A 10,470-nucleotide genomic window follows, 5' to 3' on the forward strand; every position below is an offset into this window, starting at 1 on the left:
TGCGCGCACACCTATAGCACTGGCCCGCCTGCTGGAAGGGATTGCTTCCGGGTTACCGCGCAGGCGCAGAGAACGCGTGGCGCTGTGCGAGGTGGAGGCGCGCAGTTTGTGCGTCTCCGCGCACGGGTGTGGGGCGCGGATCCGGGTCTCTGGGTCGCGGGCGTCATGTCAGACAACGAGGACAAGTGAGTGCGGGAGCGAAGTGGCCTTTGCGGATCCTCGGAAGGGGCGGGTGAAGCGGGAACCTGGGTCGAAGGAGGCTGAGGAGCCTGGAGTCGAGGAACAGAATCTGAGGGACCTGGGCTGCTGAGGGGGCCCGCGGTGCTGGAGCCGGGAGGGGCGGAGAGCATAGCCCGAGGTTGGGCACAGAAAGGCTCAGGCTCGAGGGTCCAGAGAGGATCAGTGCAAAAGTGCCTTCCAGCAAACTTCCACCGAGCCGGGCTCTGTGCCTTGTTTTGGGACCATTGAGGTGTATTAGGCACAGTCCCCCATCTCCACGTGCTCCCTTTCTAGAAGAGGGGACCGGCCCGTGGACAGATAATACAGCATCCTGTGAGATTAGGCAGGTCCTCGAATAAAGTCGTTTTGTTTCAACGTTGATGAGATGCTGTAGGAACGTAACTCCTGTTTGTATCAGTTAGCCGATGGTAAAAGTGGTTTGCTTAAAGTCGCAGAAGCTATCTACGATGTTACGTGAGGACTTACGCTACCGAAGCTCTTGGAAGGGTTGCCGTAACCTGGGTGAGAGAAGGAAGTGGCTTGCACTGGGGTGATAGTAGTAGAGGTCGTGAGAAGTGGTTTTGAGTTCTGGATTTATTTTGGAGCTAGGGCCACAATGATGTTCTGATGTGTGTGTGGGGTCCAAGGAGAGGCCTGTTCTGAAGATAAAAATAGGGGCTTGGTCAGCATCAGTGTATGATTCCAAAGGAAGAAGCAGGTGAGATCATCAGGGGAGTGTCAGTGGAGAAGAGGAAATGACTGCTGGACCCTGGGGCCTGAGCCTTTCTGTGCCCAAGCTCGGGCGATGCGTTTGGCTCCCCGCCCTTCCTGCTCGCTGGGCCCCATCAGCAGTTAGAGCATCCCAACGGGAGTGCTTGTGGGGAAAGAGGAGAAGCCTGCTGAGGAGACTGAGGAGCAGCAGCCAGTGAGGTGGGGAAACACCAAGAGAGTGAGGTGTCCTTGCAGTCCCGTGAGGAGAGTGTACTGAGGGAGAGGGAGTGGCCTAGGGTGCCAACTGGTAGGCCAAGCTCAGTGAGAACATGAGTAGTCCATTGGATTTAGCAACATGGAAATCATTAACATGCTCGAAAGAAGGAGTGGTTTTGAGGGAGTTATGGAGGTGGGCATCTTCTTGGAGTGAAATTATGACAGAATAAGAAGAGAAGAATGGGCCATAAGGGCTTGGCTCAGTGGATAGAGCGTTGATGCCTGCGGACTGAAGGGTCCCAGGTTCGATTCCGGTCAAGGACATGTACGTTGGTTGTGGGCACATCCCCAGTAGGGGGTGTGCAGGAGGCAGCTGATCAATGTTTCTCATCCACGTTTCTAACTCTCTATCCCTCTCCCTTCCTCTCTGTAAAAAATCAATAAAATATATTTAAAAAAAAAAAAAGAAGAAGAATGGGAATCCATGACATTGGACAACTCTTCCATGAATTTTGATCCCAAGGGGAGCATGGAAATAGGGCTCCATGGGGAGAGAATAGAGAAGTTTTGTTTGTTTTTTAAGGTGGAGCAGTATCTACATGTTTATATGCTGATGGGAATGATCCAGTAGAGTGAGAAAAGAAACAGTGAGGATGCATGAGTCCTAGCACAATTTGGGGGGCTGATGGGAGTAAGTTTGAACACAAGTTTGATTCACTCATTAAGTAGATATTTATCGAGCACCCCCTCAATATTGGCTGAGACCCCCTTTGCCCTCTTTGATGCTATTAAGTGATGCTCTAACTAACCGGTCTCTTCTTGTACAGTTTTGATGGCGACGACTTTGATGATGTGGAGGAGGATGAAGGACTAGATGACTTGGAGAATGCTGAGGAGGTCAGTATTTAACCCTGGGCTCTCTCTTCTGCAGCCCAGGCTGCCAAATAGCCTGGCCAGTGGTAATTCCCCAAATGCATCTGCCTCCTGTTTGTGCCCCTGCCACACGCACCCCCAGTTAGAGTGAGCAGACTTCCAGTCCTGGGTGGTGGAGAAGCTCTAAGGGTGGGTCCGAAGGCTTTGGTCCATTTGGATCACAGCCCATGGCTTCTGGGACAGTTAATTCACTGATAGGTGAAATGTTACCTTCATCCATTCAACAAACGTGTTGAGTGTTTATTATGTGCCAGGTGCTCTGCAGGGTGGGGGTACATAGGAGCAAGGGGGAGAGTGACCTGGGATAAAGCTGGAAAGATAAGGGCCCAGATCAGGCAGATTTCATAGCTACAGGTAGCGGGAAGCCACTGAGGAGTTTTGAGCAAGGGAGTGGATGATCCAGTTTGCCCTTTAGAAAGAGCATTCTGGCCTCTGAGTAAGGAGCGGATTGGAGGAACAAGAGTAAAAGAGAGAGACCCACTAGGGAGCTCCCATAGACCGCCAGGTGGGAGGCCTGTAGCTTGGACTTGGGCACTGCTAGTGTCAGTGATGAGAAACGGATGGAAGATATTTTGGTGGGCTGGCTATGGGGCTGAGAAAGTGGGAGATGACAAGGAGACTTCTAGGTTTCTGGCTTGAGCGGCTGGGTGGATGGGTTCCTAGCTTCATGAATAAGATAGGGCTCTCCCTCTTGTGTGACTGATGGAGGAAGAAGTGCTTTATGTCTCCTGGACAGAGTGATCCCTTGACTTTTTTAGGCTTGGAAGCTGCAGCCCCTCTTTTTGAATTTCTCTCTCAGGTTCCTAGTCACTGTGTCAGAAACCTCCTCCCCACCCTTCTGGGCCCTTCCATTCCTGTCCTGTCAGCTTTGCCTCCGACATGTGGTTTAGCTCTGGTCCCTTTCTACATACCTAGTGCTCAGCTGGTTTAGAGCTGTATTGCTTTGCACTAACATTACTGCAGAAATTGTGTTCCTGGTTTTCCTGCCTTCGTTCTGCCCTGATTGCCTTTCTGCTGCCAGTCATCTTTCTTACCTGCCCACGTGATTGATTACTATTGGTCTTCCTTAAAATGGTCTCGTTGCTTCTGCCCTTGCCCCTACAGAATATTCTCAACAGAGTATCCAGAGTGATCATTCTAAATGTTAATTGCACTCGGATGTTGAGTGTGACTCGACACGGTTAGCATCGGTAGCAGCTCGTATGTCAAATTGTATTGAATGTATCAATAATTTGAAATATAAAAAATCCAAATAAATAAGTTTGTATGAAAAGAAACTCCAGTTTTTTATTCTACTGCCGCGCTTTGTAAAATCTGGGGTATTTAAAAAATTAAATCCCGAGTAGAATGAAGGAATCGAGAAAAAAGCAAGAGAGTGCAAAGGGTTAAGTCAGATTGTGTCTCTCTTTTGCTCAGAACCCTCACCCAGTGGTTTCCCATCCAATTCACAGTAAATGCCAGAAAGATGTATAAGGTTCTCCATGACCTGGCCACTTGCTCCCTCTGTGACCTTATCTCTTCTTGCTGTCCCTGTCATGCCAGGCAGATTCCTGCTTAGGACCTTTGATCATGCTGTTCCCTCTTCCAGGAACACTTTTCCCTAAGATACCCACATGACCTGCTTCTCGCCTCCTTCAGGTCTGTCCAGGGCATCTCACTGAGGCCTCTGTGACCATCCTATTGAAAATGCAGCATCCTCCCCTTTCTCCCACATCACTGCCCTGGCACTTCCTGTCTTCTTTCTCTGTTGTCATACTGTACACTTATTACTTTCATTGTTTACCTTTTCTCATTATAATATAAGCTCTATAGGGGAAGAATTTTTTTTTAAAATCATAACACATTTTATTTTGTAGAAACACCTGTCAGTAAATTTCTGGTCAAATACTTCCATCAATGTTTTCATTTATGACATTTTATTTGGGAAATTTCAGTATAGATTTAACTAGACATATAAATCATGCGAGGTGAAATGGTTCTCTCTCCCATTTTGTGCCACATCAAGAGCTGGCGTTTATGTTTGCTCTGTCGCCGATAGCTGCACATCTTTGAGCAGATAACTTTCTGTCTCTGTTGTGTCTGGAAAATGGGCCATTTGAGCTAAAGGATGTCCAAGGTCCTTTGACTGGTAAAATGTCTACACAGCTCCATGTGGTCTCTACTTTCAGTCCTAAGTCTCAGGGTTCTCTCCAGGGAGTCTTCTGTTGATTATTCAGGAAGTTTTTCTGTATTTTAGTTGTATTTCCAGTTTGTTCCTGGGAGCATGTCTGTGCAGCATCCACTCACTCTGCTGCCATTTAAAAAATATATATATTTTATTGATTTTTTACAGAGAGGAAGGGAGAGGAATAGAGAGTTAGAAACATCGATGAGAGAGAAACATCGATCAGCTGCCTCTTGCACACTCCCTACTGGGGATGTGCCCACAAGCAAGGTACATGCCCTTGACCGGAATTGAACCTGGGACCCTTGAGTCCGCAGGCCAATGCTCTATCCACTGAGCCAAACCGGTTAGGACATCTGCTGCCATTTTTAATCTCTACCGTATATAGGGGAAGAATTTTTATGTCTTCATGCTCTGTCTCAAAAACTTAGAACACTACCTGATAGGTATGTAGTAAACACTCAATAAATATTTGTTGACTTAATTCTTTATTATAGAATTTATTCTCCTGCACCTTTGCTCTAATCATACTCCACAATTAGTTGTCTAAACCTAGTACATTCTCTCCCTCCTCTGTCCTTTGGACATGCAGTCCAGCCTGTCTCCATGTCCTTCCCTTCCCGTTGGCTTGGGAATGCCAGTTAATTCTTCTACACTAGTTCAAGTCTCATCTCTGGACTGTCTTCCTAACCCCCTGCATGAGTCAGGTGACCCTCACCTTCTTGTGAACTTTGTTGCACACTTGCATACCTTCAAAGCACTGCTGTTCTGTTTACTCTTTCTCCTTCCCAGACACTGAATTCTTTGAGAGCAGAAACTTTTAGCTTTCTGTCTCAACACCTATTACAATGTCTGGCAGGTGACAAATGCTTACTAAGTAATTGTTAAATATATAGAGAATATACTTAACAATTGAAAAATGTTTGCTAGTTTCTGCCTTCACTGACTTTGTAGCTACTTGACCATTGACTCAGTTATCCTGTCTGAAGATGGGATGTTTGCTCCTCACTTCCTGCTTAGGGTGATTTGTCGTCTGTACTCAGGGCTTCTTTGTATGGGGCCACTGATCTGGGACAGCCCCATCTCTGGACCCTCCGCTTCTCTCTTCTGGATGAGGCAGCTGGCTTGGATCCTGATCATGATTCTTCTCTCTTACTAGGTCTGAGACTGGCCAGTTCGCTAACTCTCCAAGCCTCTAAAATGGCACTGTAATCCCTACCTCATGAGGTTATTGTGAGGGTTAAATAAGGTGTCAGTAAGGCACCTGCAAGGTTGCCGGGGGGTGATAAGCAGGAGTGGTGGTGGTGGTGGTTATCATCATTGGCATCGCCATCCCCCCTCACTCAGTAAGGCGTACTGAGAGTTTCCCTCTTTCTGCCTTGGTGTGCAGGAGGGCCAGGAGAATGTTGAGATCCTCCCCTCTGGAGAGCGACCGCAGGCCAACCAGAAGCGGATCACCACACCATATATGACCAAGTATGAGCGAGCCCGCGTGCTGGGCACCCGAGCCCTCCAGATCGCGTGAGTGTGTGCCCCGTTACTGTCTTTTCCATCCGTCAGGCCACAGTGAGCCTCTGAGCTGTTGATGTGGCCCAGCCTGGCACCTAAAAACAGACTCTCCCTGCTTTCACATGCTCAAAGTGTGGATTTAGAGAACCCTAGACCACTGTGGGCCAGTTAGCTGGGGGTGCTGTGGCAGCCCGCATTGGGCTTATGGTGGTTCCTGTCCATGGCCAGCCCAGAGGAGTAGGAGAGCCCTCCATGTAGAGGCCATGCTAGAGATGTGAAAACAGAACAATGATGGGGTTCTGGGGATTTGAAATTAGCAACCTTTTCTTTATCTTCCAAGTCTGAAACCAGTTGAAGAATAACAAGATTCAGGAGCTAGCCACTGGATAGGCGGAGATGCAAATGTCTGATGAGTGCATGCTCAGACAGTGCAGGCATCGAGGCTGTGTCTGCGGGGCAAGCCTGCCTTCGAAGGTTGCAAGGCCCCCGCTCTGCAGGCAGGTGGCTTTCAGAGAGCAGGGACTCCCCCAAAACCTAGGCCACAGATGCCTGTTTCCCCCCTCAGGTTCCCCTGTCAGATAAGTCACTCCTCCTTCCTGGGGAGGAGGAAGTCGGGGGACAGAGAGGGCAGGTTGGGACTGTTGCTGTCATTGAAGGTCTCCTATAGGAGCCCTACCCAGACTTCTTACGAGCTGGAGTGGAAGTATTTCTGGCAGTTGGGTTGCTGCAAGTAGGGAGTATTGGAAACGAGGGTAGAAAGGAAGCTGGGGCCAGCGTTGTGGAGTTCGGCGTGCTGGAGGAGTTTTCAGTCAGCTTGGGACTTGACTTCCTCCAGTGAAGATGGCCACCATGCCCACCTCGATTAAGGGCTTTATGGTCGGTCAACATTGCTCCTCTTCCGTTCCTCAGCAGTAGACCTTGCTGGCTTGGGCGCACTCAGCTGGTCTGGGAGAAATTGGAGCCGCAGTCCATAGGATCATTTTGGTATCTTTGGGTCCGGATCCTCAAGCCCACCATCAGTTACAGTAGCTGCTATCTACATGTGGCCATTTAATTTTAAATTAAGTACAATGAAAAGTTCAGTCGTTTGGTTTCATCAGCCACATTTTATATATTCAGTAGTCACCTGTGGCTGTGGTTTCTATAAGGATAGTGCAGATAGAAGACATTTCCATTGTTGCAAAGCAGTTTATTGGTGGTCTAGTGCTTATCTCTGCTAAAAATGACCGGCAGGAAGAATAATTCATAAATTATTTTTCAAGTAAGTTAAGTCTTTCAAACATTGAATGAGATACTGCACTTGTACCTGTTGGGGATGTGAAGATAATTAAACACAATCCTCCTGTCTTCCAGGTGTTTATGGCCTGGTGGGGAGGTGGTCCCCTTCACAAATACCCAGAACCCAAGGCAGGCAGAGGTGGTGCTTTGTTCGAGGCACAAAAACGGGGAGAAGGGAGTAATTGCTTGAGGAGGTTAGAGTTCAAGCGGGGACAGGAAAGGGCGGTGGTTTTGAGGGTAACCGGGCAATGGAAACAGCACGAGGCAAGGCCAAGTGGAGGCAGGCAAGTTTGGTTTGTGGTGGGGAATGGCGAGTGGCTTGGGGCACAAGACTGGAAAAGATGTCACGGTGCCTTGAGGGACACGTTCAGAAGATTGGTGTGCATTTGGCGGGCAGTGTGCAGCACTAAAACGTGTGGAGACAGACATTCAGAGCACTGCTGAGGCCCAGGACCTGCTTTTCTTTGGGAACAAGGCATGGTCCCATTCAGCTGGGTCTGTAGTGCTCCTTCCGATGAAGGGGTAGGCCGCTGTCCGGCGGTTCCCTGCCTGCTGTGAGTGGTGGACACCAGGGCTGTAGCTTATCCCTCGCACCAGGCATGCAACCCTGCAGTTAGGTGCTGAACAAACATTTCTTGGATAGTTTTTGGATGAAGTCTCACGCCTTTCCTTAGCACCACCTAGTGGTGACGTGTACTACAGCCACTTCCTAAGAATCATTGCCGTGTTCTTTTATGGTGGCTCTGGTGCAGACAAATTACCTAAGGACACACTCACACTTAGCACATTGCATGCACACAGTAGGGCTGGATGAACGAATGCTCTTTAATTATTCATATCGTGAAAATAAAGAAGGCATATGCAGCTCATGAAAGGCATTTTTACCACATTCTTTAAAGCTTTAACACCTACTGAGAGAGGCTATAGGGCAAATTAAACACTTGGTCTCTGCCCTTGGGAAGTTTTCAGGCTTTTGGGAGTAGTAAATCAAAGTATTTAGTAATAAAATTAGTAAATTATCTGGTGTGAACTGGGGGCTCTCCCACTGGCTGATTACCAGAGTCAGCAGGGAGCTTTGTAAATGCAGCTTCTCAGGCCCCTTCACTAGAGAGTCCATTCCGAGGGTCTGGAAAAGGGTCCTGGGACCCTGACGTTAGTGTACTCTCCTAGTAACTGATGCTCAGGTTTGGGGTCTGTTAGTGTAAACCTGAGCTGGAATCATTAGTGGCTTCCTAGAGAAGGCGGGCCGAGAACTGGCACCCCTCCCATTTGTGTTGAGAGCCGCTGCTGTGGGTCAGGCATTGTGCCAGCGCGTGTCCTGGGCCACAGGTGCTCATCATGGTCTAATGTGGAAAACTTCAAACACGTAGTTAGAGTCCAGGGAGGTTGGTGCCAAGAGAAGCCTATGTAAATGAGCCGGCACTGAGGATCCAGCACATGATCCCCAGAGTGGAGGCATTTGAGTCTCTCCAGGCCTATAGGGAGAGGAAGCGTGGTAAGAGGACACAGAAAGGTAACAGCAGTGTCTGTCAGGGAGCCTCCGGAGTGTGGTGTGATGGGAACACGGGTGAATATAGGCAAGGAGCATGAGACGTGCCAGAAAGGTGAGCGGGGCCAGTAAGCAGGCGACGTGGGCCCTGTGCGGAGGCTGGAAGCGCAGGACTTCTGAGGGGTGTTGCCAAGATAGAGAAGGAAAATGGGAGCTGGGCCCTGAGGCAGGGCCTGGCTGGGGGGCGGAGGGGGCGGGGTTAGAGCCATCAGGAAGGGAACCTTGGCTCATGCCATTTCTCTGTGCTGGAAACTCTGCCCTAGGCCCTGGGGAAGGTCCTGAGAGGGGAGCTGACACGGAATGGCCTTGTGATTAAAGCTTATTCTTGTCCCATGCACAATACACTTTTCTTAGTTTGTGGATCTTCAGCTTATAAATGGGGGGTGTTATAGCACAGTGGATAGGAGCACGTGGGGTTCACATCTTGGTTCTGCCACTTACTGGCCGTGTGACCTTGGGCAAGTTACTGACCTCTCTGTGCCTCAGTTTCCTCATCAGTAAAATAGAATACTCACCTCAAATAAAATGGTCTATGCAGAGAACTGAGAGCTGGGTGTGGTGCTCAGTGAGTCGCTGCCTGTTAGCCAGTAGTGTCCTAGCGTCATTGTGGGCGAGGCAGGGCTTTTTGTCTTCATTTTCAAATGAGGATGCTGAACATTAGATAGAAATTCAAACCAGGTCTACCGGCTCCCACTCACATACCCTCACTGTCAGTGCCCCTGAACCACTGCTCCCACCTGCCATGCCTATCTGCCTAGATGACCTTTCTAGGTGAGGACTGGGGTGCCCATCCAATCCTGTTTGTGAAGTAAGCCCCACCCCCACTCCCAATTTCCTGTTGGACCTTTCTCCCTGCGTTTGCAGTCTCCCCAAAACCTGTCCCTATACCTACAGGATGTGTGCCCCCGTGATGGTGGAGCTGGAGGGGGAGACAGATCCCTTGCTTATCGCCATGAAAGAGCTCAAGTAAGTTGCCCAGATCACGGTTTGCTGCTCCAGAGCCCTGGCAGGCATCCCCTGGATTCTCTGCTGCACACCCTGACCCCACTTCCCTGCCTGGGGAAGTGATTGTTCCTGTGGATCTTAGCTTGTTAAGGAGTCAGCGCATGGGGAAGAAGGAGGGAGAGGGAGGAGGGGCAGGCAAAGGGGAGGCCACTGAGGAGACAGCACCTCTCCTGGCTGTCAGAGTTCCCTGTTCCTGCTGCAGTCTGCCTTCCCAGGCCCCCACTCTTCCTCCTCCTCCCTTCAGACATGGCTGGCAGAGCCCTTCCAGACCACTGTCCCACACTCCCGGATGCAGGAACCTTCTTTTTATTGCAGTTCTTTTCCTACAAAGTACACTCAGCCCCAGGAAGATGCTCCCTGAGACTTCTCTTTCCTTGCATTCTGCAGACAGTCTGCCCTCCTGCTGTAGAGCTGGGGTCTCCAGCCCTCATGTACATGTGCCTTCTCCCCGCCACAGGGCTCGAAAGATCCCCATCATCATTCGGCGCTACCTGCCTGACGGGAGCTATGAAGACTGGGGGGTAGACGAGCTCATCATCACGGACTGAGCTGGAGTCATCTTCCCAACTGCGCCTCACCCCACCTCCTGTTCCCACACTCGTTACACGTGTAAATAATAAACTATTCAACCTTTCCACCCCTCTGCCTCCGGCTGTCTGCTATGCCCACCAGCTTCTGCCCTGCTGTCTAGAGCTGCACCCATCCCGGTGGCCCCGTGACTGTCAGCTCTTTACTAGTAAGAAACACCAGGGGCCTTTACCCCTGTGGATACCCCGCATCCTTCCCTCCAGCTCCCCTTCACCAGAGCAAAGGCTGCTGCAGGGAGACACCTCAGCTGCCTTCCCAGCAGACAGACCAGCCTTTGTGCCCAGGGAGCTGGTTGCCA

General features: G+C 50.0%; 1 protein-coding gene across 3 annotated transcripts; it reads left to right on the forward strand.

Annotated features, from left to right (window-relative positions):
- Positions 1 to 10: 10 nt before the first annotated feature.
- On the forward strand, positions 11 to 10,221 carry POLR2F (RNA polymerase II, I and III subunit F). Of its 3 annotated transcripts, none has more exons than XM_028150023.2 (5): positions 16 to 185; positions 1,974 to 2,043; positions 5,634 to 5,764; positions 9,474 to 9,545; positions 9,972 to 10,059. In XM_028150023.2, exons 1-5 carry the CDS (start codon positions 166 to 168, stop codon positions 9,991 to 9,993), a joined length of 315 nt encoding a protein of 104 aa, XP_028005824.1. In that variant the 5' UTR covers positions 16 to 165; the 3' UTR covers positions 9,994 to 10,059. The 3 variants fall into 3 exon arrangements, with proteins under 3 accessions (XP_054575484.1, XP_028005824.1, XP_008142859.1); XM_008144637.3 differs by having other exon boundaries at positions 21 to 185; positions 10,042 to 10,221; XM_054719509.1 differs by lacking the exon at positions 9,474 to 9,545 and having other exon boundaries at positions 11 to 185; positions 10,042 to 10,221.
- The last annotated feature ends 249 nt before the right edge of the window (positions 10,222 to 10,470 follow it).

The sequence above is a fragment of the Eptesicus fuscus genome, chromosome 7, assembly GCF_027574615.1.
Source record: "Eptesicus fuscus isolate TK198812 chromosome 7, DD_ASM_mEF_20220401, whole genome shotgun sequence".
Lineage (NCBI taxonomy): Eukaryota > Metazoa > Chordata > Mammalia > Chiroptera > Vespertilionidae > Eptesicus > Eptesicus fuscus.

What these genes read in the sequence shown, in the direction of transcription:
- POLR2F (XM_008144637.3), top strand. Translation starts at nt 166, where the DNA reads ATGTCAGACAACGAGGACAA. An exon ending in ATGTCAGACAACGAGGACAA is followed by an intron (nt 186 to 1,973) that starts GTGAGTGCGGGA and finishes CTTCTTGTACAG; the next exon opens with TTTTGATGGCGACGACTTTG. An exon ending in ATCGCCATGAAAGAGCTCAA is followed by an intron (nt 9,546 to 10,041) that starts GTAAGTTGCCCA and finishes TCCCCGCCACAG; the next exon opens with GGCTCGAAAGATCCCCATCA.